We start from the raw sequence: 27,197 nt of genomic DNA, 5'->3' as shown, positions 1-27,197 counted from the left end.
TGCAAGACAAACTGCTGAAAATATTGGCAACATAGTTTGCCTCAAAGGGTTTGTGGTAGTGTTTGCCAAAATGGGTTAATGTTCTTAATATGTAAAGAGCTGTTGTCAATAAATAAAAGGATGAAACCCCAAGGGGAAAGTAGATAGATGACACAAATGGACATTTTGGAAAAGAAAAAAAAATCCAAATAGCTAACAAACATATGGAAAAAATACTGAACCTCATTAATGATCAAAGAAATGTAAATTAAAGCAGCAGTGGTATACTGTATTTTGCTGGGCAGATTTTTTTCCCCTAGATAATGCCCAACATTGGCAGAGAGGCAAGGAAACAGATGCTTTGCCATTGGATTCATAAACTGGTGGGCCATTTTGTAGAGTGATGTGGCGAAATGTATCAAAAGTCATAAAAGAAGGTATCAACTTTTAGAAATTTATCTGAGGATGTTTGATAGGCATCGAGATGCATATACAACATTGTTTATAGTGGTGGAAAACTGGAATCAAACGAGCAATATGAGCAACAATATGGGATCAGTTAACATCAGGTCAATTCATACAATACCAGGCAGCTGTGAAAACTTCTATACAAGGAGTACTTTGTGATATGGGAAAAGTTCAAGAAATGTTTTTGCTAGAAAAGAACAGATTACCAAACACTGTGTACGATGTGATTCCCCTCCCCACAACCCCCAGCTGCCAGGAAAAGAGGTACCTGTACTTGCTGCTTGGAAGGAGATATACCAGAATGTTGACAGTGGCTTGTTTGGGTCTGAGGTGCTACCAGTGACTCTTACTATTATTTCAGCTTTTCAGTATTTTCCACACAGTGTACAATGATTGTATATTACTTTCACAACTGGATTTAAAGAGTTAGTAAAGGCCAGGCACAGTGGCTCATGCCAGTAATCCCAGCACTTTGGGAGGCTGAGGCAGGAGGATTGCTCGAGCCCAGGAGTTCAAGACCAGCCTAGGCAACGTAGCAAGACTCTATCTCTATAAACAAGTAGTAAAAATAAACCTCTAAACCAGTTTCCTAGCTGTACCAAGAGGGGGCTGATGCGTGAGGAATTTCAATCCTCTAACAAGTTAGCCGCAGAGCAGAAACCGGAATCATCGTCCAGGGTTTGTTTTTAAGAAAAGTGGGGTGTTCCTGCAGATATATGGGGCAGAAAATAAAAACAAAAGCAGGGTTTTGTTTTCACCCCAGTCTCAGGAATCTCTCAGAAACTCTCTTTAGGAAATTATCCAAAATGTGGAAAGCGCTAGATGCACAAAGATGTTCATCGAGGTATTATTTATAATGGTGAACACTGCTCGCAGTTGCAATGTTCATTTGTGGGCATAGTTAAGTGGCTGTGTACATTCTCTTGGTGGGACATTGCACAGCCGTTGATAATGTGGACAATGAGGAGCCATGCAGATACGAAGAGATGCTCGTGGTTGCTATTGTGTGGTGGAAAAAATCAAGATGTAGGCTGGGCGCAGTGGCTCACGCCTGTAATCTCAGCACTTTGGGAGGCCAAGGTGGGCAGATCACCTGAGGTCAAGAGTTTGAGACCAGCCTGGCTAACATGGTGAAACTCTGTTTCTACTAAAAATACAAAAAATTAGCCGGGCATGGTGGCACACGCCTGTAATCCCAGCTACTTGGGAGGCTGAGGCAGGAGAATTGCTTGAACCCAGGAGGTGGAGGTTGCAGTGAGCCAAGATTGTGCCATTGCACTCCAGCTTGGGCAACAAGAGTGAAACTCTGTCTCAAAAAAAAAAAAAAATCAAGATGTAAAATATATATGTTATGATTATAATCACCAAGATATGATTCGGAAGGGAATATAATAATATATTACAAAGTAGTTTTTAAAGAAGGGTGAAGTAGCTATCAGAAACATTTTTTTTTTTGTCTTAAAAGTTCTAGTCTTTCTATAAAGCGATTATATTCCTTTTAAAATAATTCCAAAAAATCTAAAACTCAAAACAGATGAGCACCTCTCTGAATCTTCTGTCTAGGGCTGGATTCTGGATGGCATCCCCGAGACGCGTGAGCAGGCTTTGAAGATCCAGACCCTAGGGATCACCCCCAGACACGTCAGTGAGTAGCTCCAAAGGGTCCCCCTACCCACCAGAGCTGCAACCCCAAGGGGTGGCCAGTGAGCGCCCCGCTCATGCCGCCTGCTCCTGACCTCGGCCCAGGCACCATCCAAGACCCAGCAAGGAAGAGGACAGCACAGCTGAATTTTTCACAGAGCTAAATATATTCAGGGCTGGTTCTTAAGAAAAGTGGGGTTTTGCTTTCAGCCTGGCGATTCCTTGTCTCAAGAAGGAAATCAACTAGAATGCTATGCAAGCGTCCAGTGCGCGCAGAGATGCCCATCGTGGCGTTATCTGTGACGAAGGAAATTGTTAACCGGCAGAACTTTCCGTCATGGGCCGTGCTCCGTCCCGATGTTACGCTCTTTGTGTTTGGGTGCGAGAAGACCTTTCTGTTAGGAATTCGTGGGGACGGAAGATGATTGTTGTTTTAATGTCATTATACAGAAAAGCAAAAAACCTAAAGCAGGTATTGGTCTGTGATATTCAAATGTGTGGCACCCGCTGCCCGACATGCCTGGTTTTGCTCCTTTTCTTCTCTGCCCAGTCGTGCTGAGTGCTCCAGATACGGTCCTGATCGAGAGAAACTTGGGGAAGAGAATCGACCCTCAAACTGGAGGTATGGCTACGGCCACCCCCACCCAGCCCCAGGGGGTTTCAGAGACCATGGTGATGACAGCCGTCTACCATTTCCTGAGCTTGCATTCTGCTCTGGGCACCCACAGAGGGACACGAGGAAGGCTGCCACAGCCTGGGCTCTGAGCTGGAAGGCACTGGCAAGGGTACATTCTGGTAGATGAGGAAAGGGAGGCCTGTTTAGGCTAAAGGAGGAGACTTTCCTGTGGCAGAACCAGAATAGAGTGTGGGGGGTCATGCCGGGCACCTGGGCTTGGGGCCCACACAGGAGCCAGGGGACATGTCTGCCTCTCCCTGGGACAAATTATGTGGCCCCCGACACCTCTCATTCTTTGGTATGTATACAGGAGAGAGAGGCATGAGCATTACCTGGGAGAATTGGCAGGTGTTGCAGGGGATGGGGCTCTTGAACTGAGCCTTGAAGACCAGGCAGTTCAGCAAGGGGCTGGCAGGAGGATGCGGGGAGACGGGACTGCCCTTGATCGTCCGGGCCTCAGGCTGTGGTGGCAGATAGACCTGGGTTTGTGGATCCCTAACTCTGCCCCTTTCTGGCTCTAGACATGGGATACCTGAGACTCAGTTTTCTTATCTGTACTTGGGGATGAAAATACTAACCTAATGGGTGATGGGATGGCTGTGAGGATGCAATGGGAGTCTGCAGGTGCCTGTCAGAGTGCCTGGCACAGAGTAAGTGCTCAGAAGTTCACGGCAGCCCTTGCCCTGGGTCCTGTTCTTGTATTGTAACAAGAATAATAGTTAAGAGCAGGCTCAGAGTAGCTGGAAGTGTCGGTGTTGAGCAACGGTGTCCTGCCATGGTCAGCCACACCCCAGGAATTTGTAGGGCCTGGCCTCCAGGACAGCAAGCACCCCAGGCAGGCACAGCAGCGCCCACAGGGCCCCTGCATGGCCATTTCTAACTGCGCACCTCTCTCCTTGCAGAGATTTATCACACCACCTTTGACTGGCCACCCGAATCTGAAATCCAGAACCGTCTCGTGGCGCCAGAGGACATCTCAGAGCTGGAGACGGCTCAGAAACTGCTGGAGTATCATAGGAACATCGTCAGGGTCATTCCCTCCTACCCCAAAATCCTCAAAGTCATCAGTGCTGACCAGCCATGTGTGGACGTCTTCTACCAGGGTAAACACAAGCAGGCAGCCCCACCCTGGACAGGCGGCCAAGGGCTGGGCTCGCTGTGCCTTCTACCACTTTGTCCCTTACTCTGGTAGTGGCCAGTGTCCGGGACATGCCTGGGACGCTAGGAGTCAAGACATAGATGACCCGGGTTCCCTGCCCAGAAATGAATGTGTGCAGAGCCCCTGGGGGCACCCCACTTGGAGACCCTGAGCTAATGTCCCACACTCAGACGTGGTCACATCTCTGGCCCACGGCAGATTTGGTGGTGGTGGGGTTGGGAGGAAGGGAGGCAAGGGATGGAGTGGGAGGAACATGGGAGCAAGAAGTTCGAGCCTGACCTTGAGGGACAGGAAAGAAAAAATATATAAAGATTAAGACAAAACCAAAACCACCACCGCCATACACAACACAGGGGGTATGCTTCATTTAGGACGGAGATACATGGCCCCGCGCCCGGCACTGCGTTGCTGTCCACAGCAGTGGCCGATGTTCACAGCAGCTCGGGAGCCACTGCGGGCAGCCTGTGCGAGGTGGCGGGGACGGCTGAGCTGAGCAATGTGTTCAAATCTCAGCCCCGACGCAGCCCAGCTGTGCAGCCTTTGGCATTTCTCCTAACTCCTCGGAGCCCTAGTTTTGGCATTCCTAAAATAGGAACAAAACTTGTGCCCTCCTCCCAGGCGTAGGTGAGGATTAAATGGGATTCTCCAGATCATGTGTCCACAGCCACAAGCCCAGTTCTGGCGCAGAGAGAAGCCTCAATAAACATCAGACGTCATAGCTCCTATCATTGTTCAACACCCTGCCCAAAAAGGCAAGGGCAAGGTAGAATAATTCTATCCCCAAACAGCTGCATTATCCTTTTCAAAAGTCTTGCTGAGCTTCAGTCATCTCAAAATCCAGTTATCCCCTTCCACGCGGTGTCGGGTAAATGAAGCGTTTACGATGGGAACATCACAGATATTTAAGACACTTGACAGTTTACAAAGTCCTTTTTTTCGTATATTCTCTCAAATCTCTCCAAGAAAACTTCTGTTTTGCTGGGGAGGTGGTTTTGAGCTCCCTCAAGCCCTTCCCTGCTGACTCTCCCAGCACCTTCTCCTGCTGGTAGACTCGGTGCATAATCCTCATTGCTACACTGAGCTCGGAGATGTGGTGTTTGCCGGCATGGATTGAACAGCCTTGCCCTCTGAAGGGGGCAATCAGCCAATGGGTGGGTTAGTAGAAAATGTCGCTACTTAAAGAAGAAATGCCAGGCTTATGATGGCTTATAATTTTCCAGTGATTTTGCATCTCGGAAGGGTCTTTAGTAACAAACACTGCACTCTTAAGAGAAACAACCACAACATTTATCTTATGCCATGATTCTGAATTTACACATTAATTACTTCCAAATTACTTAATTAAATTTAAAAGTTCATATGATCATTCATAAAGAATTCATGCCTGGAATTGTAAATAAAAATGTGAGTGTCTGAATATTAATTATTATTAATTAATAATGCAGAGAGATAAATTGAAAATTGGAATGCAAAATTCTCTCTGTGTTGTTTTTTTAATCTCTCTGCAGTGCATCCAGCAACCACATATTTTTAAAAAGAATAATTAGATGTTGAGACTGTCTGGGGGATCATTACTTCTAATTAACTTAGTTATTTACTGTAAATTAAGCATCATTTGTAAGCAGGCTGCTTTGCCTGTAGTATTTGTGCTTTTCAGATGCACGGGATTATGGAAGGTCTGAGAATAAAGAGAGCCTCGCCTGAGTAGCTTCCTTTGGGCTTCTCTCAGTGGAGGAATGGTACCCATGGCGGGAGGTTTGGGAGAGTTGCCCCAGCTCTGCCAAGTCTCAGCCTAATTGGCTCATCTGTAAAATGGGACATGAATAACGCAACCCTCATGGGATTATTGGGCCAAACAAAAGAGATGGTGCCTATAGAGTATTTGTCATAGCAATTAGTACCTGCCATTGATGATGCTGATCACAACCTGGAAAAAAGTCCATTCTAACTCGTCTGTGCCTTCTAAAAAGAGGGGACTGTGCATCTCTAATGACCCTTCCAATTTAAAAGTCCTGCAAGGATTTGAGAGTTCAGGATTTTCACAATGAATATATCCCAGCGGTTCACAATCGGGGGCAGTTTTGCCCCCACCGCACCCCCAGGGACATTTGGCAATGTCTGTAAAGGTTTTTTGGTTGTCATACCTTGCGGTTGTGCTACTGGCACCTAGTGGGTAGAGGCCAGGGATGCCTCTCAACATCCTGCAGTGCCCAGAACAGCCCCGCAACAAAGAATCTTCTGGCCCCAAACGTCAGTAGTGCTGAGGATGAGGAACCTGCCTGGTTCTCGGGTGCCATGTTCCTGAGGAGGCACGATGGCCTGGCCCCTCACCCAGCACAGCATCCACTGCAAGGCACATTGGCAAAGGCAGACTGGCAGGAAGGTGTAATGGAGCCACCCGTGGCTGACTTTGCACAGGATAGTCTGGGGCCTTGGCAGGAGGGGGAAGGTCTCCCTGGGGAAGGATACCCTGTTTTGAAGGCTGGCGTGGGTGCTGGCACAGGTCCGTGCCTCATCTGTGGGCATCTCCCCTGCTTCAGGTGCCCGAAATGCTGCCTTTACAGCCTCATTAGCCTTTTCTCACAGCTCCCTGCTTCTGAGCTCCAGCGGGAGGTGACCTGGTTTGATGTTCAGTAGCTTTGCCCTGTGGCTTCTTGGCATCCAGTGCCCCCCATGGTGCAGGTGGCCTCATTGTTGGAGACACTCACCCCATCTTCTCACTTCTTTGTTCACCAAATGCCAGGGGCACACCACAGGCCAGGGCCGTGCAGCTACATCTGGCCACTCCTGTGACCTATTTGATCACTACCTCTTTGGAGAGTCGCAACAAAGTTGGTGTCACCAGAGTGCAGCTGCACAAATTACTCTCCACCAATTCGAGTCCTTTAGAAGTCCCTGGGCACGGGGCCCCCATGTGGCTGGATGCGTTTACCAAAGCCTGTATCTGACATTCAGGCGTACCTAGCAGAAAGCCAGCGTGCACTTCTAGGAGACCAGCCTAGTCCTGGGGCTTCCCGTTGGGAGGCTCAGCCCAATTCCGTAGGAAAAGCCACCTGCCCTATAGAGAGTGCTATATCATGTCCTGGGACCAGCCTCCCAACTGCACCACAGCCAGCCCTAGTTCAGCCTGGAAGGAAATGCAGACACCTGCACGTGTTTAGACACCTGTGTTGAGAGGAATCCAGGGCGGCGCTCCAGGGTGGCTTCTGTGGATTTCACTACTCGCTGCCTGCCTTGGTGCCCAGGCCTGCCACGTAATTCTCTTCCCTGCCTCTTCACCAGATGCACAGAGGGCTTCCATGGTGCTGTGAAAGAGAAAAAGAGTTACTGCCGTTAAAAGAGTCAAAGCAGAGGGGCTGCAAGCGCGTTTTCTGTTCTCTAGGACCTGGGTTTATTATCCTCATATCCTCTCTTTCCAGCTCTGACCTATGTCCAAAGCAACCATCGCACTAATGCCCCGTTCACCCCGAGGGTGCTGCTGCTCGGGCCTGTGGGCAGTGGGAAAAGTCTGCAGGCCGCCCTCCTGGCCCAGAAATACGGGCTTGTCAACGGTGAGTGCCCCAGGCGCTGGGCTGCCCAGCTTCGAGAGCCTTTCCCTGCCTCCTGCCCCTCCTCCCCAGCTCTCTGATTTTATGCGGGGTGGTGTGGGGGAGAAGGGTCAGTATCACTTCTCTTTCTAGATCTTTGTTCTTAACCATTTTCTGTTAGTCCACCTTTGCAGGAATAGTTTTTCCTCCCGAAGAATATTGCCGTAAAAACATTAACCACTAAAAACAAGTCCACAGCCCAAAGAGACAGAACAGCTTTCAGTCATCATTTTTTATATCCTTTGTAGCAGGGGGTTTGTCTGTGCTGTACACCGGGGTAGCTCCCATCTCGCCCCTGCCATCTCCCCTGAAGCCTCGGCTCCTGCATAATACGAATGTGCTGTTTATTTATTTTCTCCGGTCTCGTTTGGCGCCCCCAACCCAGGTCAGTGTGTTTCCAGGCAGACAATTTCTGAACCAGAGGAAGACTTCTCGCTCTGCACAGTTTCAATAAATATTTTACCAGGAAGAGAGAAAATATTGAAATCAGCTCTCCAGGTCTTTCCCAGGGTGGTCCCAGGCAGTCTTGGATGCCAGCTTGTGTTCAGGAGGGTAAAGAGATGGGAATGAAGAAGAAACTGTAGCAGAGACACACTGCCAGGTCGAAGGGAGTTAAAAGCACTGCTCCCACGCACACCATGCTCCACAAGCCTAAATAACCTCTACTATATTTACTAAGGAAACGAGACCTGCACCCCCAAATATATGCATGTGCATACAACCCCCCCACATTATACAGGCATACCATATGAATATAGAGAGGGAATACAAACAAATATATGGACATACACAAATATACGTACAAATATATGTACATTTTTGTACATTTGTACGTATATTTGTGTATACATACTCATATACGTATATGTATTTGTATATACATACAAATAGACGTATATATGTATATATATTTGTATATACATACAAATATATGTATATACCACCCCAGAAGGATCAAGTTTTGAATAAAAATGCTTCTCAATTAGGCCTCCTCCAGCTTACAATTCTAAAGCCACTGAGACCAGCAAGGAATCCATGACAAAAGTCACACCCCTAAAATGAAGATAGAGACCTGAACAATTATTCTGCAAATTTGATTACTATGGAAAATTAACCAGGACATTTAGAATAAAAAAATGCTTTTCCTTGAGTCCATTTTAAAAAATAAATTATTTCAATAATTCCTTCTCCTTTTGATTGTTCCTCTTAAGAGAATTATAAGACGAAATTTCCAGCAGTGTTAGGGATGGCTTCTTTGTTCCGATGACCAGCAGTCTACCTGTGGCAGCACCACTTGCTTACTCAAGCGTGTGCCCACATCATCACGGGAAGGGACAGAGTGAGCGTGGAGGGGCACTCGCGGTGGGGGGAGGGTCTGAAAACACAGCAGCAATACTTTAACGCAGTGCAGGGCTTTATGGAAATAATTGTCTCGGTGCTCTGTTTTATGATGCAGACACTCTCATTCAATAAAAAGTTTTTTTTTTTAATTTAAATTGCGTTCAGCACACCAACCATGAAGAGATGAAATTACCTGCCTAGATTTTCCCAAAAATGGAAATAGAAAAAGCTCATCACGGTTTTTGCTTGTTACCTAAGAGCCATGATGGGGCTCTTTTAGATAATTAAGCATTTGGAGACTACCTCAGAAAGTTCACATTTTTCAAAGGTGTTCTTGATAAATACAAGATGTCATGAGATTTAAGTAAACCCATTTAAGGGACCTAAGGCAGGTAGCCTTGAGATCTCTCTGCAAATGCGTGTCTGAACCCAGAGCTTCAGGCTCTGCTCTGCTGCGGCCATCCGCTGGCCTGGTTCTAATCTTCACATCTGTGAATCTCTCAGCCAAAGGAAAATATCTCCAAACCAACAAAAACGGACACACAAATAGGCCCACACTCACTCCCACAAAGTTCATCAGAAGACCCCACGTAGGATGGTGGGAGCATATACGGACACGACTTTCTGAAAGGTGAAAGCCCGTTGGTTAAAGCACTAACCGCGCAAACCCTGTGACCCTGGGATTCAACTCCTAGGAGTTTATTCTGCTCCAACACTCACATGTGCAGTGAGAGATGTGGCAGAAGCATAATGAGACACAGAGGCAACCTCTAACTCTGTTAATAAGCAGGTCTGTGCAATAAGTTGTGATAAACCCATGTAATGGATTGTGAGGTAGCTGTTAAAAATAAACCTGTAAAGTGATTTGATGTCGGTGATACATGGCCAAATAAGGGAGGGGCAGAAAACAATTTGTTCAGCAGTATCCAGGGGGTGACCTCATTTTTGTTCAAAAAAGCATGTTAGTTTATGCTCAGAAAAAACATGAAGAAATATCCATACACCAAACTGCTTATCTCAGCAGAGTTGTATATTATACAATTCAGATTTTTTTTTTTTTTACAGTGAGCATGAATTCCTTCCTTCCTTCCTTCCTTCCTTCCTTCCTTCCTTCCTTCCTTCCTCCTTCCTTCCTTCCTTCCTTCCTTCCTTCCTTCCTTCCTTCCTTCCCTTTGTCTTTCTTCTTTTTTATTTTTATTTTTCGGGTCTTACTCTGTCACCCAGGCTGGAATGCAGTGGTGCAGTCATGGCTCACTGCAGCCTCCAACTCCTCAAGTGATCCTCCTGCCTCAGCCTCCCAAGTAGCTGGGACTACAGGTGTATGCCACCATGCTCAGCTAATTTTTTTTTGTAAAGACAGGAATCTCTCTATGTTACCCAGTCTGATCTCAAATTCTTGGCCTGAAGCAATCCTCCCACCTCAGCCTCTGGTTTCTTTTTTAACTTGTGTACTATTTAGAATACACCTTGCTTAATTCCCACATATTTGGGGATTTTCCTGATTGCTTTATATTCTTGATTTCTAATTTAATTCTATTGTGGTAAAAGAACATACCCTATGTGATTCTGATCCTTTGAAATTTGCATATATGGTCTATACTGGTGAATTCCAAGTGTACTTAAAAAAAATACGTATTCTGCATTGTTGGCTATAGTGTTCTATAATGTTGATTAGGATAAGATGTTTGAAATTTTTAATCAAATTTTGAAATTTTTCTATGTCCTTAATGATTCTCACTCTACCTATTATGTCAGTTTTTGAGAGAGGTGTGTTAAACTCTCCCAACTCTTTTATTTTTAATTTTTTACAATCGTCCGGCCCAACACTTAAAAAATCTCCCAACTCTGAATTGTGGATTTGTCTATTCTCTGCAAGTTTTTGCTTCATGTAATTTGTTATTAAGTGCATACTGTCACACCTCAGTATCCCTGGGAGATTGGTTCTAGGACCTCCCTTGGATACCGAAATCCGAGGATGTTCAAGTGTCTGATACAAAATGGCATAGTATTTGCATATAACCTACGTACATTCTCCTATACACTTTAAATCATCTCTAGATTACTTATAATACCTAATATGATGTAAATGCTATGCAACAGTTGTTATACTCTATTGTTTAGGGAATACTGACAAGGAAAAAAGACCAAATGTTCAGTGCAGATGTAATTTTTACCCCAAATATTTTCAATCTGCGGTTGGTTGAATCCATGAGTGTAGAAACTATGGATATGGAGGGCTGACTGTATACAGTAAGGATAGTTATATCTTATTGGTGAAATGACCCTTTTATTACTAGGAAATGTTGGTTTTCCTCTCTAGCAATACTCATTTTCTTGAAGTCTACTTTGTCTGATGTTAATGAAGTTTCTCTAACTTTCTTATGATTCGTGTCTGTATGATATACCTTCTATTCTTTTTCTTTTAAATTATCTGTGTCTTATAGTCTAAATATGTGTCTTGTAAACAGCATATAGTTGGGTCTCACTTTTTTTTTTTTTAAGAGACGGGGTCTTGCTCTGTTGCCCTGGCTGGAGTACAGTGGTGCAATCATAGCTCATTGCACCCTCAAACTCCTGGGCTCAAGTGAACCTCCCGCCTCGGCCTCCCACTGAAGTTACAGGCGTGAGCCCTCATGCCTGGCCTGTTTTTTTGTTTTGTTTTGTTTTCTACTTGTGTCATCTGTTCTTTGTTCCTCCTTTTCTGCCACCTTTTGGATTAACCAAATATTTTTTAGTAATCCATTTTCTTTCTTCTATTTCCTTTTTAGCTATATCTCTTTGCTTTATTTTGTTAGTGGTTGCTGTAGGGATTAAATATGCATCTTTTCTTGTCACAGCCTATTTTGAGTGAATATTACACCTCACCATGTATGATATCAGAGCCTTGCAGCAATAGATTTTTCCATTTACCAACTTCTTTACAGTTGACATACATTTTACTTCTGCATATGTTATAAACCCTACAATATATTGTAATTATTTTTGTTTTAAATAGTCATTCATCTTTTAAAGAAGTGAAGATATAAGTGGGGAAAGACTTTTATATGTACCCACCTATCAGTACTCTTCACTCCTTTGTTTAGATCCAGGTTTCCATCTGGTATCATTTTCTCTCAGCCTGAAGAACTTCCTTTAACATCTCTTGTAGTGAAAGTGTGCTGGTGACAAATTTTCTCAGCTTTCATGCGCCTGAAAATGACATGATTTCATCTTCATTTTTGAAGGATGTTTTGGCTGCATATAGAAATCTATGTTGACAGTTTCTTTCTCTTAACACTTTAAAGATGTCATTCTATTGTCTTCTGGCTTGCACTTCTTCTGATGAGATCTCAGAGGTTATTTTTACCATTGTTGCCCTACATATGAAGCACTCCCCCTGCCCTCAGCTGCTGTTAATATTTTCTCTTTAGCTTTCAGCAATTTGACTATGATGTATCGAAGTGCAACTTATGTTGTGTTTGTTCTGCTTGGATCTCAGAGATTCTTGGGTGTGTGGGTTGAAATTTTTAATCAAATTCTGAAATTCTCCTGTCATTATCTTCTGAAATCTTTTTTCTGCCTGCCTCTCTTCTTTCTGGAACTCCAGTTCCACATATGTTAGACCGTCTGGTATTGTCCTCCAGGTCTCTTAGATTTGGTTCTTTTCTTCCAGTCCTTTCCCATCCCCCTCTTTGCTGCAGTTTGGCTACTTCCTATGGCCTCTTTTCCTGTCTTTAAATTCACTGATTGCGGCACACCTAGTGATTTGTTTCATTTAAGATACTGTATTTTCCAGGTCCAGAATTTCCATCTGGTTCTTTTTCACAGTTTTCCTTTCTCTGCTGAGATTCTCCATCCGTTCACTCATTTTAACTATCTTTTCCTTTAAGGTTTTAAGTATACTCATAATAGCTGTTTTAAAGTCCTGGTGTGCTGATTCTGACATCTGTGTCATCCCCTGATCTGATTCTATGGCCTGTTTTCTCTCCTCATAGGAGTCACGTTTTCCTGCTTTTTTGCACGTCAAGGAGCTTTTGATTAAATGCTAGACATTGTGTTTCTCACATTTTTGAAAGTCTGGATTGTGTCATCATTCTGCTTTAAGAGTGTTGAGTTTGGAGGATTAACTCCATCCCATTGAAGCTTATTTTCAGGCTTTGTTAAGTGGGACTAGAATGTTCTTAATCTAGGGCTAGAGTATCCCTGCAGCTAAGGTCTGCCCTCTCTGGAATCTCAGCTGAATGTCCGGGGTGTTCTCAAGGTCTCTCACTTTGGTTGTCAGAATGCCAGCATCTCCCAGCCCTGTGTGAATTTCCATTCAGTTCACAGCTTCCCAGTAGCTTTTCTCTACCAGACCTCTGGAGTCTCACCCTGCATATGTGCAGCTTCATATTGGCCAAAGGCTCAGTGAACCCCTATGAGATTTCTGGAACTCCTTCTGTGCACAGCTGCCTCCTCTCCATTACCCTGTTCTACAAATTCTGGCCATCTCAGAGTTCTAGTCTTTGTTGCTTCCACCCAGTGAGACTGCTGATCTGTTTGGGCTCCACTTCTCCTGTGCCATGATTTGAGAAGTGCCCATAGGTAGAGATCCAGGATGAATATGGGGCTCGTTTGGTGTGTTTCCTTGCCTCTCAAGGATTACAGACCTGTCTCTCTGTTGTCCAATGACTCTAAAGAATTGCTTCATAGATTTTGTTCAGTTTCACAGCTTTCTATAAGAGAAGTTAAATATGATACCTGTCACTCCTTCATGGCCAGAACTGGAAGCTAAGCATGGGTTTGATGTCACACAGACCTGGGTTTGGACCCCAGCTCTGCCCCTTAATGGCTCTGTGACCTAAAGCAGCTTATTTCATCTCTTTGAGCCACAGTGTCTTTACCTAAGAAACAACAGGTTATTGTGAGGACCAAATAAAACAAAGCACACTTAGCACAGTGCTTGGCACATAGAATTGTCTCAGTTCTCAGCAACTTTTTTTTTCTTTTCTTTTCTTTCTTTTTCTTTTTTTTCTTGATACAAAGTCTCGCTCTGTCACCCAGGCTGGAGTGTAGTGGTGCAATCTGCTCACTACAACCTCCGCCTCCTGGGCTCAAGCGATTCTCCTGCCTCAGCCTCCCAAGTAACTGGGATTACAGGCTTCCACCACCACACTGGGCTAATTTTTGTATTTTTAGTAGAGATGGGGTTTCACCATATTGGCCAGGCTGGTTTCGAGCTCCTAACCTCAAATGATCCTCCCGCCTTGGCCTCCCAAAGTGCTGGGATTATAGGCGTGAGCCACTGCGCCTAGCTCCCAGCAGCCTTTATTCTCACTTATATGTCCTTTGCTGGTGAGGCTGCCAACCACATTGGATTAAATTAAATGACAACTGCTGTCATTTACATAGTGAATTCAGCATATCATTATTGAGGAATAAATCCTTGGTGATGGTAATTTTGTTAAACATTCATGCTATCCAGTTAACTTTAGGATGTTTTTTGGTCTCCTTCGTATAGGCGGAAAACTTCTTAGCCCTAAAGGGAAGAGAGCCAAAAGCGTACAATGAACAATTCATGAAAATATAGCTTAAATCTTCTGACTTTGGCTAGGAAAGACTTTCACAGCCAAGGAGGAGGTAGCCTGTGTTTATTCACTCATGCTTGTTGCCCAGCACCTCCTATGTGCTGGCCCTGGCTCAGGGCTCGAGACACAGTGGGGCCAGAGGGAGGTTCCTGCCCAGGGTGAGCAGGTGTCCAGATGGGGACAGCCGCCACTGGCCAGGTGACTGCAGCGTGGTACCTTCTTTTCTTTTTCTTTTTTTTTTTTTTTGAGACGGAGTCTTGCTCCGTTGCCCAGACTGGAGTGCAGTGACGCGATCTTGGCTCACTGCAACCTCCGCCTCCCAGGTTCAAGTGATTCTCCTACCTCAGCCTCCCCAGTAGCTGGGATTACAGGTATATGCCACCACACCTGGCTAATTTTTATATTTTTAGTAGAGACGGATTTTCACCATGTTGGCCAGGCTGGTCTTGAGCTCCTGATCTTAAGTGATCCGCCTGCCTCAGCCAAAGTGCTGGGATTACAGCCACATGGTGCCCTTTAATGTTGAGTCAGCCCACTTGGAATATGAATCTATCCTATTGTGTGGCCCCACCATCCCATGGAGATGCCCTGCCAGCTGGAAGGGCTGTGGAAGCAACACGCTGCACCCCCTCCGCTGTGTAACAAGGGTGCGAATGTGGACGCACTTGAGGCACATCACCCAGAGATGAGCAGCCCCCGACCAGAACGCTGATCCTCCGCAGGCACCCGGAGGGCGCCGAGTTCTGCGCAGCAATTCCAGGTGCAGCGAGGCCCCTGCAGGGCTCCTCTGTGGGCAACGTCCTCGTTAGTGTCTTCCCCGCGCCGTCCATTTTTAATGTGTTCTTTGCCAAATGCATTCCTTTTCATTCCACCTCTCCCTCTTCTTTATTTCCCGGCTCCTTTTTGATATTTACTTTTACTTGGACACATACCCACACACAGAAAAACCCTTTTATGCTTTTTTCAGTGACCTTTTTTTTTTTTTTTTCCCTCCGCAGGCAGCACTGGGGGTTCTTTTTTTTCTCATCCTTCCTCCTATTTAAAATTTAATGGGTGCCTCTCTGTTCCCCTCTCCTTCAGTCTGCTGTGGGCAACTGCTGAAAGAGGCTGTGGCAGACAGGACCACGTTTGGCGAGCTCATTCAGCCCTTCTTTGAAAAGGAGATGGCAGGTAGGCCACGTTCCCACTAACTGTCACGACCTTACAGGCTCCAGAGAGAACTTTCTCTTTGTGCGGCTCTCTGAACATTCAGGGGCTCAAAACTGGGGAGATCAGCTGGGAAATGGAAATTGGGTTTTCTTGTCAGCAAAGGCTCTGTTGCCTGTTTCCGGTAAGGCCTCCTGGTGTCTGAGCCTGATCCCCAGTGAGGTGAGTTTGTGGATGTGGGGGCGTTATTCCTGATGTTTAGGATGTTCCTATTTCTCAAGACTGTTGGCTTTTCATAACTGGTACCACTTAAAATTGAGAGCCAGGAGAGGCTACAGACCTCCCCACATCCTTTCTTTTTTTTTTTTTTTTTTTTTTTAGACAGGGTATCAATCTGTCACTCAGACTGGAGTGCAGTGGTGCAGTCTCAGCACAGTACAGCCCCAACTTCCTGGGTTCAGGTGATCCTCCCACCTCAGCCTCCCAAGTAGCTGGGACTACAGGTGCACGCCACCATGCCTGGCTAATTTTTTGTATTCTTTGTAGAGATGGGATTTCTCCATGTTGCCCAGGCTGATCTTGAACTCCTGGACTCAAGTGATCCTCCTGTTTCAGCCTCCCGAAATGCTGGGATTACAGGCGTAAGCCACCACTTCCTGCCCCCCACATCCTTTATTATTTGGTATATAAAAATGCTGTGGGCAAATATTCCAATTTAATCATCACTCAGAAGCCAGAAGGTTCAGACAGCTTTGCAGATGTGAGTGTTGACCGGCATTGGTCCTCAGCAGTTAAATGCTCGCCTGTTTGACAGGTGAAGCAGGACCAGATCCGCTTTCCAGGTGCCCTCTGTGATCCACAGTCTGAAAGCATTCCTAGGATCTGACCCCCGGTAAGGGCACCTTTGGGAGCATTCTAGTCAGGCTTCCTGAGTCCACGAAGGAGCCACAGAGAAGGGACTGAGCTGCTAAGGCCACACAGCCAGTTGGCGGCTGGGCTCCTGGGGATCCTGTGTCTGTCTCTTCCCTGGGGCAGTGAATTTCCTACTGACGCACCTACACCTTCCTCCCCTGCACATGCTGCAGCTCCTCCCAGCAGTCAGTGCATACCCACTTGTCAAGTCTGTTGTGAACACATGCTTATTGTGAAGAAAATGAATTCCAGAAGCAGCTGCCATTATAATAAGCAGTGCGGGCATTGGCTAGGAATCCTCCTGGTGGAAGCTCGTGGCCTTCTCCTACCACTTTCTAGATGGAGAAGGTTGATGAGGAGGAAGCACATGAAAACAGGCTGTGTCCTCCCAGCCATCCTCTGCTTGGGCCTCCCGGGGAGATGTCCTGGCCAGCCCTCCCAAGTCCCTCCTTAAGATGTCCTAGTCCGCGGGGTGGAGTTCAAGTGTGTGGAGTAGGAGCCATCAGACACAATGATCTGTGTAGGTGCAGGGTGAGTGGGTCTGGTCCTGGGTGTCTGCGCTGGTCCACAGAATGAGGTGATCTGTGTAGGTGCAGGGCAGTGAGTGGGTCTGGTCCTGGGTGTCTGCGCTGGTCCACAGAATGAGGTGATCTGTGTAGGTGCAGGGCAGTGAGTGGGTCTGGTCCTGGGTGTCTGCGCTGGTCCACAGAATGAGATGATCTGTGTAGGTGCAGGGGCAGTGAGTGGGGTCTGGTCCTGGGTGTCTGCGCTGGTCCACAGAATGAGGTGATCTGTGTAGGTGCAGGGCAGTGAGTGGGTCTGGTCCTGGGTGTCTGCGCTGGTCCACAGAATGAGGTGATCTGTGTAGGTGCAGGGCAGTGAGTGGGTCTGGTCCTGGGTGTCTGCGCTGGTCCACAGAATGTGGTGATCTGTGTAGGTGCAGGGCAGTGAGTGGGTCTGGTCCTGGGTGTCTGCGCTGGTCCACAGAATGAGGTGATCTGTGTAGGTGCAGGGCAGTGAGTGGGTCTGGTCCTGGGTGTCTGCGCTGGTCCACAGAATGAGGTGGAGGTAGGAGGCACCAGGGAGGGTGAAAACCAGCACAAGCTCTTATGCTTCCCAGTCTGGTTCAGATTCCAGCACTGCCCCCACCAGCCGTGTGGCACCAATAAACCACCCTGCCCTTCTCGAAGCCCCAGGCTTCCCGGTGACAGGATGGAGGTAGAGGTCCCTTCCTGCAAGGTTGCCCTGAGGAGCAGCCCTCATGCACATGCACAGGGTCCGGAGGCCACAGGGCAGCTGCTGCTCTTCAAATCCACCTAGTGGCCGGGTGCGGTGGCTCACCCTTCATCCCAGTGGGCACAGTGACTTACCCCTGTCATCCCAGTGGGTGCGGTGGCTCACCCTTGTCATCCCAGCGGGCGCGGTGGCTCACCCCTGTCATCCCCGCACTTTGGAAGGCCGAGGCGGGTGGATGTTTTCAGCTCAAGAGTTCGAGACCAGCCTGGCCAACATGGCAAAACCCCATCTCTACTAAAAAATACACACACACACAAAAATTAGCCGGGTGTGGTGGTGGGCGCCTGTAGTCCCAAGCTACTCAGGAGGTTGAAGCAGGAGAATCGCTTGAACCCAGGAGGCAGAGGTTGCCGTGAGCCAAGATTGCACCACTACACTCTAGCCTGGGTGACAGAGTTAGACTCAGTCTCAAAAAAAAAAAAAAAAAAAAAAAGAAAAAGCCACAGTAGCAAGCAGCAGCAATGGCAGAGTACCTGTTGCATCCTCAAGCATAATTTCTCTCCATTTCTCTCCAAATTCCCATTTACCAGGGTGGGGATTAGCACCCTAAAGATTTGTTTTAAAAAATGAGTGAATGTGATACCAAATTAACCTAATGTATATAGTTTCAAGTGTTGCTGGTAGTATTCCATAGTATGTTTGGAAGATAATTTAATTCCCCACTAACAAGCACAGTGGTTCAGAAACAGAGACAGTGACCAAGCAGCGGAGGTAGTGCCAATCGGCCAACACCAGGGAAGGGTCTGCAGGACTTCTTTGACTCTTCTTGCCGCTTCCTTGTCCATTTGAATTTTTTTCAAAATATAAAGTTACAAAAATAAATATTTAGGTGGTTTCCAGATTTGCAGTCCTTCAATAATTGTATGTAGAAACATCTCTTGTATGTAGAAACATCCCTGGTGATCTTATGAGGATACACTGAGGCCTGAGTCAGCGGTGATGCCCATGAACAGTGGCAGTGGTGATGCTGTACTGCCGTACACTCCCACCATCAGTGTGCGAATGCTCATTCCCTGCCTGTCTTTGCCATCTCTGGGTACTGCCAGTGTATTTGTCTTCTGTTGCTTCGTAACAAATGTCATGGTTTAGAACAACACAAATTTATCTTGCAGTTCTGTAGGTCAGAAGTCCTGAAATCCAGGTATTAGTAGGGCTGTGCTCCTTCCTGGGGCACTTGGGAGGATCTACTTCCCTGCCTTTACCAGCTTCTGGGGGCCATCCCCATGCCTTGGCTCATGGCCCCTTCCTCTGTCTTCAAAGCCAGCAGAGTAGCATTTTCCAATCTCTCTCTCTGACCTCTGCTTCTGCTATCACACCTCCCTCTCTGACTCTGACCCTCTTACCTCCTTCTTATAAGGACCCTTGGGATGACCCAGAACAATCCAGGATCATGTCTTCATCTCCAGATCCTTAATTTAGTCCCATTTGCAGAGCCCTTTTTGCCATATCAGGGAACATATTCACAGGTGCCAGTGATTAGGATGTGGACATCTTTTTGGGAGGGATTATTCTGCCTACCATGGCCAGCCATTTGAATCTTTGCCACTTTGTTATGTGACAAAAGATGTATTTATTTTTAATTGTGGTCTTTTGATTGTCGGTGAGGTTGGTAAAGTCGAACATATTTTCATAAGATAATTGGTCACGTGTGTTTTATCTTTGTGAACCACCTCTCTATAGCCCTGGCCTATTAACTGTTTTTCCCTTTGCCCATTTTCCAATTAAGCTATTTTTTGTCCTAATTGGTTTGTCAGTGCTCTTTGCATATTAGGGTTGTTTACGTTTTTCCGTTAATTTTTCTTTATACTTACATTCTATATTTTATCTCTGTGTTTCAAGTCACGTTATAATTTTGCAGTTTTAGCAATTGCTTGGAAAGAGAACTGTGACTCATCACAGCCCTTTAGTTCTCAGGCATCATGAGATGTCACGGTTGCCAAGAAGGTCATATGAGGATGTTGGTTTTTTATGAGGTCATGGAGCACTCGGGCTTCTGGTTTCCTCACCTCCTCTCTCCTCACCATTTGACAGCACAGTCTTATCTTCCTCGTCTTATAGGGAGTTGGGCATTTACAGATCCTTAATTAATCATCAGATATGGGCACCATTTTACTGACTTATCTTTTGAGTCAATGGGACCTATTGTTACTTCCTCTTCGAGAGACAGAAATGAATTTGCTTGAATCAAAGCACATCAACTTTGTTCAGAGCCGGCTTAATTCATCCACCACTAAAAGCAAACCCAAGAGTCCTTTCAAAGGTGGTCCAGGCGCAGAGTCGTTTTTGTGTTTGTTTTTTGTATTTGGGGGATGCAAAGGAGGCTGACGGCACAATTCCCAATTTTCTGTAAAGTTAGCAAGACCCGGATCACTTCGATCTTCAATGTTTCATGCTAAATTTTTTCTTCCACAGCTTTTTGTTTATTTAGACTATGTACCTCTATACTTTCGCTCTTCCTACAAAATTAAAGACACAACAACAACCAATATCATATCTCCCTAACGGAAGCAATAAATTCTGTCATTTCACTAATCCTGATCTCGCAGGGATAACAAAGAATGCATTTACATTCATAACCACTAACAGGGTCTCATTAGTGGGCTGTGGAGAAGCTGCCGAGAAAACCAAAGCACTCGGCTCGCAGAGCAGGAGCGCTGGAACCACCCAGGTCTGGCAGGGGCCCACTTCACCGCCAGCTGAAACAGGAAGAAAATTTAAATGATTCTCGACAGAATTTGGTTTTGAAGGGAAGGTCAGGCTGAACAGGGAAACTCTGCCTAGCCGACCACAGCCTGCTTATTTATGAATAAGCCCAGCTGGCTGAGGCCCTCTCCTTCCCGAATTGAGCATTGGTGACATCTGTGACTCAGGGGTCCCCTAGCCTGCAGGTGTACCCCACTGTTTGGGCTTGAGGGGTGGTGATTAACCACATCCCTTCCCCACACCCTGAGTTCTGAACCCGATAGGAGACAGACCTCAGAGTTTGCTGAGAGCATAGAATGGATAATGTGGCTGAACCCAGGTCACAGTTGGGCTTAACATGCCCCTCCAAGGCCAGGCCTGGAGACAAGCCACCCATTGTATGGTCATACCCCAGTGGTGGGGACAGGGAGACGGGCCCCCATGCTTGCCCCAGGAAGAGCCCTGATTGAGTGGAGGCAGATGTGGAAGGAAATTCCTCTGCACTGTGGGCCAGGGCCAGCCAGCGGGAGGATGGGAGAGCCGGAGGGACTCGGCCTGTCTTGGAGTGACTCAGCCCATCATGGAGTGACTCCCCGCTCTTGGGAAGAGGGAGGCCACAGGGTGAAGGGAACAGTGGAATTCAGCTTCCCAACACTGCCCTGCAACCAGAAGGGCCCTCCTGAAACTGGAGGACATGCTGCTGTATCCCCTGAGGCTTTCAGAACTTCCAGAAGAGGAGCCACTGGTTGGTTGCTCCCCCATATACCTTTGGGGAGTCCTTGGAGACATCCCAGATTCCCCTCTTCAATCCGAGGTCTGTTTCAGATATCTCTGTCCTGGGTGCCAGCAGCATTCCTGGGAACATAGGAAAGCACCCAGTCACTCCCCTGCCTGTTAGGAGTTTTCATCTGTAAGGTTCAGGAGCTTAGCAAGTGAGATTATTATAAAGACATGGAGACCTCATCGCCATGGGGCAGAGGCCCCTAGCATCTCTGAGCTTGCAGGTGTCACTGCCAGAACACCCTGCCATCTAGCCACCCAGTGCAGAAAGCCCATCCTCACCACTCCCCAAGCCAGGCACTATAGACTCTTCCTGGGTACTCCCTCATTGCCCTTGTGGGTACTGGACCTCCTTCCCTGGGGACTCCACCCTGCCTGTGCTCCCAGCCGCTGGCCTTCTGCTGGTCTTTCACTGGGACCCCTGCCATTGCAGACTTGTGCTTTCTCTCCACTCACCTTGGAGCTGCGTGCCCCAGAGATGTGCGCTTTTGTTATTGTGCATCCCTGCCACCCTCACAGTCACCGTCACCACCATCACCGGCTCAGCCAAATAGATCCAGATGTCATCTTTCCCCCATGGAGCCTCTTGCTGTTATCCCCACTCCAGGCCTCATGATGTTATGTCCCAGCCGTGACCTCTGCAGACTTAGTTATGTTCTTTTTTTGTCCTCACAGGTGCTGCCAACACCTCCTTCTTTCGAATCAGCAGCAAAATTAATAACTGTGCTGTTTTCCCATCTTTCCACATTTACTGGGCAAAGGACCCCAGGGCCCCATCTTAGCGCGTCTTCAGTCCCTTGATCCCAGGCTCTTGGTGACGGCACTGTGGACAGAGGACTGGGGAGATGCTTATTCTGTGCCTGGACTTTGAAATATATAGGTCTGACCTCCTAAACTCGTTCCGACTTGAGCTGCAATGAAGAGAACAAATTTATTCCCTAGGGCTCCGCACGTGGTGTTCTTTATGCAGGCAACCTCCATTAAAGTCACCAGGAGTTTGCTCTGCATACAATAAACAGGGTCGAGCTTAAATCATGCAGCCTTAGTTGCCAGGGAGCTCCTGTCACTTTTACACTAGTACAAAACAAGTAAAAACGATTCTGGGCTTTTGGAAAAATAAGTTCTCAGCTGTTTCTGTACCATTTAAAATGAGATGGTTGCCGCTGACGGACTCCATTGCCACCGTGTGCTACGGCATGTGTGCAGATGTCCTCTTTCCTCTCTGAACTCAAGCAAAGGCGCTACTAGATCTCAGTTCTCTGCTTAAATCAGCAGTGGCTCACAGTGGCCACCACCGCCAAATGGTGTCCTCAGCTCCTTCCCCATAGCTCCATTCCTACCAAAGGGTGTTTGAAATTTCTGAATTCTGGCGGCCCAGAGCTTCCCAAGGAAACTGGCCATAATTCTGTCTTTGCCCCTCGGAATGTCGCTTCCCGATTTTCACTTAATATAAAACGAGCCCTGCTCATGGGCCTCACTCTGTTGTTCAAACTCACCCAACATAAAGAAGTCTGAAGTCTGCACTGCTTTATTTTTAGCCTTTCTCATGAGAATTTTAGCCATAAATTAGGGTCCAGGGACTGTTGATGGTGGATATAACCTACTTCCAGGTTGCCGGGCCTAATTAATGGTACAACGCCGGCTCTTCAGCCAGAAGGCTTGGCTTCCGCCCTGGCCCAGGGAACTGTTCTCGTTCCCGTGTGTTGCTTGGACTTCCTCTGGAGGGTGGTTATCCAGGGAGGAGACGAAAAACAGCCAAAGGCGGATCTTGTCCTTGCTGGTTTATGTCTTTGCTCCAAGTGCATGAGATACTCATCTCAGCCTGTCCACAGCGCACTCGGAACGTGCTGGAACTGCATGGTCAGGAGCCCGCCAGCCATGCCGTGTCCCCAGCAGTGGGGCTTCTGAGCTAGACTCTAGCTTTTCACATCTCCTGTCTCTGCATACACTCTGCGACACCTGCCCAACTGGCTCGTCGGCCCAGTTACAATGAGCTCCTAACTGGCAGCTGCCCCTGTGGCCCCGCCCCACCAGCATCTCCCAACAGCTAAAGCAGTTCAGTTGTAGGAAGGCCCACATTCCTTGGCACATACCAGACATATTCCTTTCTTATTGTCGGGAGAGAAGACAGCTATTTAATTGGTAATGACTTTCCCCTAAAAGTGAAAGTCCTGGTATGTAGAAAAGGTGATGTGGAAGACAGATCATTATCGAGTTGTTACCTGTGCCCCTCCCACACATCCCCACATTTCCTAAACATTTCTGTCTGGGAAAGGTCCCTCATGGGCTAATAGAACCCAAGAAAAGGTGGGAGATTTGAGAGAGTTTCAAGAAGCTAATTTGCACCCTTTCTGGTAATGAGACCTCACCCTAGCAAATGCAGCCATCGTAATACAAACAAGCCAAACCAGCCCCCAATTGGGATGATGATGTGTTTTCAAGAGCCTTCCGTGAGTCCATATCCCAGGAGGCATGGATCAGAGCTCAGCCAATGTGCTGCATTTTTAAGGGGGAATTAATATTCTCATCACTAAATGCACACTAAAGATCGACAATAGACCAGTTTTTCTCTTTTGTTAAAAACTTGCGAAGAGTTGCTGAGTTGAAAGACAAAGTAAATCTCCCCATCTGAGGAGGTAAGCGGAATGCTATTTCTTGTTTTTAGCAGAGCAGCCTCGGCGAGCTGCAAGCTGTCTTCCCGCGGAGGGGAGACCCTGAGGGACCCTCTGCCCGTTTCCAGCAAGCCTTTGCATGCGATGTGTTTGTACTCGCTGAAGACAGCGCATGACTCTCTAAATAATTTACAAGTTGATTAATAGACTCACAGGGGTATAATTAGAAGAGGGAGAGACAGTGGGTACAGTAACCGGTACAGTGCTTGGGGGAACAGGAGCCTTTATTTTTTTAAAGAAACTTTCTAGGGTGCTGGGCGTTTGAAGATAAGTTGGGAAGAGCTCAGTGCCTCTTCTCTTTTGAAGTGGAAATAGGACAGTTTGAATCCGTCGAGTTTAATTTTTCACAAGCTTTAGGGGCCCCGCAGTGCAACTCCCTTTTTATTATTGAAAAAACTCTACATTTTTCTTTCATTTTTCTACACACACACACACACACATGCCAAGCAGTAAGTAATAAACACATTAATTTACTCTTATTCTATGTGGATTTCCTTCGCGTTGCCTCCCCCAGGTGTGCTGGCCTCTGTCCCTTTGGTACCCCCAACCCAGAGCCCCCGCTGTAGGGTGGCCTAGAGGTTGATTAATGGATGCCCCCTGTAATTTATGCATTTTAAAGGAACCCTCACCTCGGTCTGACAATGCTTTTGAAGTAGCTCCTTTTTTCAAGTCAAACTTTTGACTTTTCCGCTGGGACTGCTACAAAGATTTCCTCATGGAAACTAGGTAGGAGTCTTTTTCAGCCCGAGAGAAAGCTGTGGCCAAGATAGCCAAGCAGAGTGGCAGGGTGAAAGCGTTGTTTGCATTGTGGGGGCTGGAGGGCCTGGGAATGAGGACAGTTAGAGGAAACAGGTGAGCACCTTTGCTTATCAACAGGTTTGTGCCCCCGAGGGTCCTTCTCTTTGATTTTTTTACACTAGACTTTCATTTTGAAAGTGTGCCTTGTCTTTCTCCAGTATGAAAATAATGCTTTGCCAGGAGGCAGCCCCATCACCAAAAGTTCAAAAGCCTTTGCTCAATGGCTAGTCCAGTGGGGAAACTGAGGCAGTAAGTGATGCCAGATTCATTCATGCATCCATTCGACGACATTGTCTCCCCAAGAAGAATGGGCGCTGCCGGAGGGAGGTAGGTCTGGCCTGCTTAGTGCTGTTCCTTGTCACTGGCTGGAGCCACCATAGGGGCACAGCCAGATTTTCCTGTTGGGCTGAATGTCAAGTGTTGCTGTGTATCAGGCATCCAGATTAAAAAAGAAACCAAACCCAACCCAGACGTTTCTGGGAAGTCCAAGGAGAGCCAGAGTGCACAGAGTCATCCTTGCTCTGACCAGAGCTTCTAGAAACGTTTCCCTCTCTGTGGGCAGCCCCAGCAGCTTCAGAGAAGAGCAAACCTCCAGTGCGCTCAGCTGTGAAATTGTCTCTGACAGGCCTGACCCTGGAGGCCCCGGGCCTTCTTCTCCAGTCGGGAGGTCTCTCAGTGTAGCTGTCTGGGCAGCCCCTGGCATGGCTAGAGCTGTGCTCCTGCCCCTCACAGACCCCCCAACGGCAGGTGCAGCTTGAAGCCTCTTTCCCTCTGGGAATGTCCTCGCCTGACGGGAGCTGACATGGGTTCTTTCTCACTGGGCTGTGAGCGGGGCCTGCAGAGGCAGGGGCAGGACGTGAGGGGTGAGGAAGAGGTGGCCCCAGTGACCCTCTGCAGCCTCTACACTTATGATCAGGGACGTGGGACTTGCTGGGGTTTGTCAGCCAGAAGCTGGCTCTGAGGTTTCCTGTGCAAGGGAACTTGGCACAGCCTCATCGGACATGGAGGGAGGAAAGCGGGGACCACGCCCTGCAGCTTCACACCTGTCGCTGCTGCTCTGGGTGACAAGGGCACACCCGACAGAAGAAGCAAGATGGGAGCAGAGGGACACAGGAAGGGGAGAGGCAAGGGAAGAGACTTCCCAACATACAGAGGGATGTACCTGCTCCCACCCCCCTCCCTGGGAAGAGCCTGTGGAAGCCAGGGGATGCGGGAGGCAGGGGAAGGGGAACTCCTTCTCCTCACCCCTCACTGCAGACCTCTGATTTACCCCATCCATGATCTTGACTGCAGGACTCTGACCTCCCCCCAGCCTTTGGTTGGTTTTTACTGGGAGATGAGATGGCCTCACCTGGGACCTCCCTACCCCAGGATCCCCTGTTTCTGCTCATGCTGTCTGCTCGGCCGGCTGCTTCAAGGGCTGAGGAGTCAGCTCCCACAGGGCTCACGGTAGGAGCTCAGCTAGTTTAGTGGAAGAGCAAGCCTGTGGCAGTTGACCTGGGTCCCTGTGGTGTGGACAATCCCAGGGCCCAGATGCTGCCCTCTGCTGCCTGCATTTCTATTCGGGTGAGGCCCCTCTCCATGGGAAGCCCCAGTGGCTTCAGAGAATTAGTCTTTTTTTTTTTTTTTGAGATGGAATCTCACTCTGTCCCCAGGCTGGAGTGCAGTGGTGCGATCTTGGCTCACTACAACCTTCGCCTCCTGGGTTCAAGCGATTCTCCTGCCTCAGCCTCCTGAGTAACTGGGACTACAGGCACCTGCCACCACGCCCGGCTAATTTTTGTATTTTTAGTAGAGATGGGGTTTCACCATGTTGGCCAGGTCTCCATCTCTTGACCTCGTGATCCACCAGCCTCAGCCTCCCAAAGTGCTGGGATTACAGGCGTGAACCACCATGCCCGGCCCAGAGAATTAGTCTTGAAGGAACAAAGAGGAGACAGGTCACAGGGGGCAGCATGCAGCCTGAAGGATTTCTAGAAGGGAGGCAAGTGACTGTCACTCCCAGATGGGAGGGGCCGTGGCTACAGGTCGGGGCTCAGAATCACACAGACTTGGTTCCCATTCAGACTCTGTTTCCTCCCAGCTGTGCTACTGGGCAAGCCATGCGCCCCCTCAGAGCTCCCTTCACTTTTCCCATCTGTAAGGCGAGCTTTCCTAGGATCCCATTTGTTGACTTGCTCTATATAAAGGGAATAGTGTCTGTAATTCACTAATTACTTACTATGGTCACTGGTTATAATCACTGGTTACTCACCATGATTATTAACAAGAATGGAGTTGCCATCGTCATCATCTTAGTGGTAGTAATGGTACTCACAGCAAGTCCTGTCAGGTGTGAATATATTTTATATATGGGGGATTTTTTATACTTATTTATTTCCTGTGACTGCTACCAGATTTGGGGACCCAGACCCTGCAGTAACTGGAAACTGACAAAGCTCCAGTTTGCATTACTCTGATGCTCCGTGATATGGTTTGGCTGTGTCCCCACCCAAATCTCCTCTTGAACTGTAG

General features: G+C 47.5%; 1 protein-coding gene across 5 annotated transcripts in view; it reads left to right on the top strand.

Moving 5' to 3' along the window:
* Window positions 1-27,197, top strand: part of AK8 (adenylate kinase 8) — a 153,590-nt gene that overhangs the window by 47,377 nt on the left and 79,016 nt on the right. For 4 of the 5 annotated variants that reach the window (XR_009215320.1, XM_058445681.1, XM_032165492.2 and 1 more), the window contains 5 exons: window positions 2,011-2,092; window positions 2,639-2,710; window positions 3,667-3,867; window positions 7,343-7,474; window positions 15,478-15,567. Coding sequence is in view for 4 of the 5 variants with exons in the window: in XM_058445681.1 (XP_058301664.1) it covers window positions 2,011-2,092; window positions 2,639-2,710; window positions 3,667-3,867; window positions 7,343-7,474; window positions 15,478-15,567 (577 nt within the window). In the remaining variant the exon portion in view is untranslated. The remainder of the gene's footprint in view (window positions 1-2,010; window positions 2,093-2,638; window positions 2,711-3,666; window positions 3,868-7,342; window positions 7,475-15,477; window positions 15,568-27,197) is intronic. The other variant, XM_058445682.1, reaches the window with a different exon arrangement.

The sequence above is a fragment of the Hylobates moloch genome, unplaced genomic scaffold, assembly GCF_009828535.3.
Source record: "Hylobates moloch isolate HMO894 unplaced genomic scaffold, HMol_V3 SCAFFOLD_10, whole genome shotgun sequence".
Classification (NCBI taxonomy): Eukaryota; Metazoa; Chordata; class Mammalia; order Primates; family Hylobatidae; genus Hylobates; species Hylobates moloch.
The sequence above is the reverse complement of the archived record's forward strand: the minus strand, read 5'-3'. Positions and strand labels throughout refer to the sequence as shown.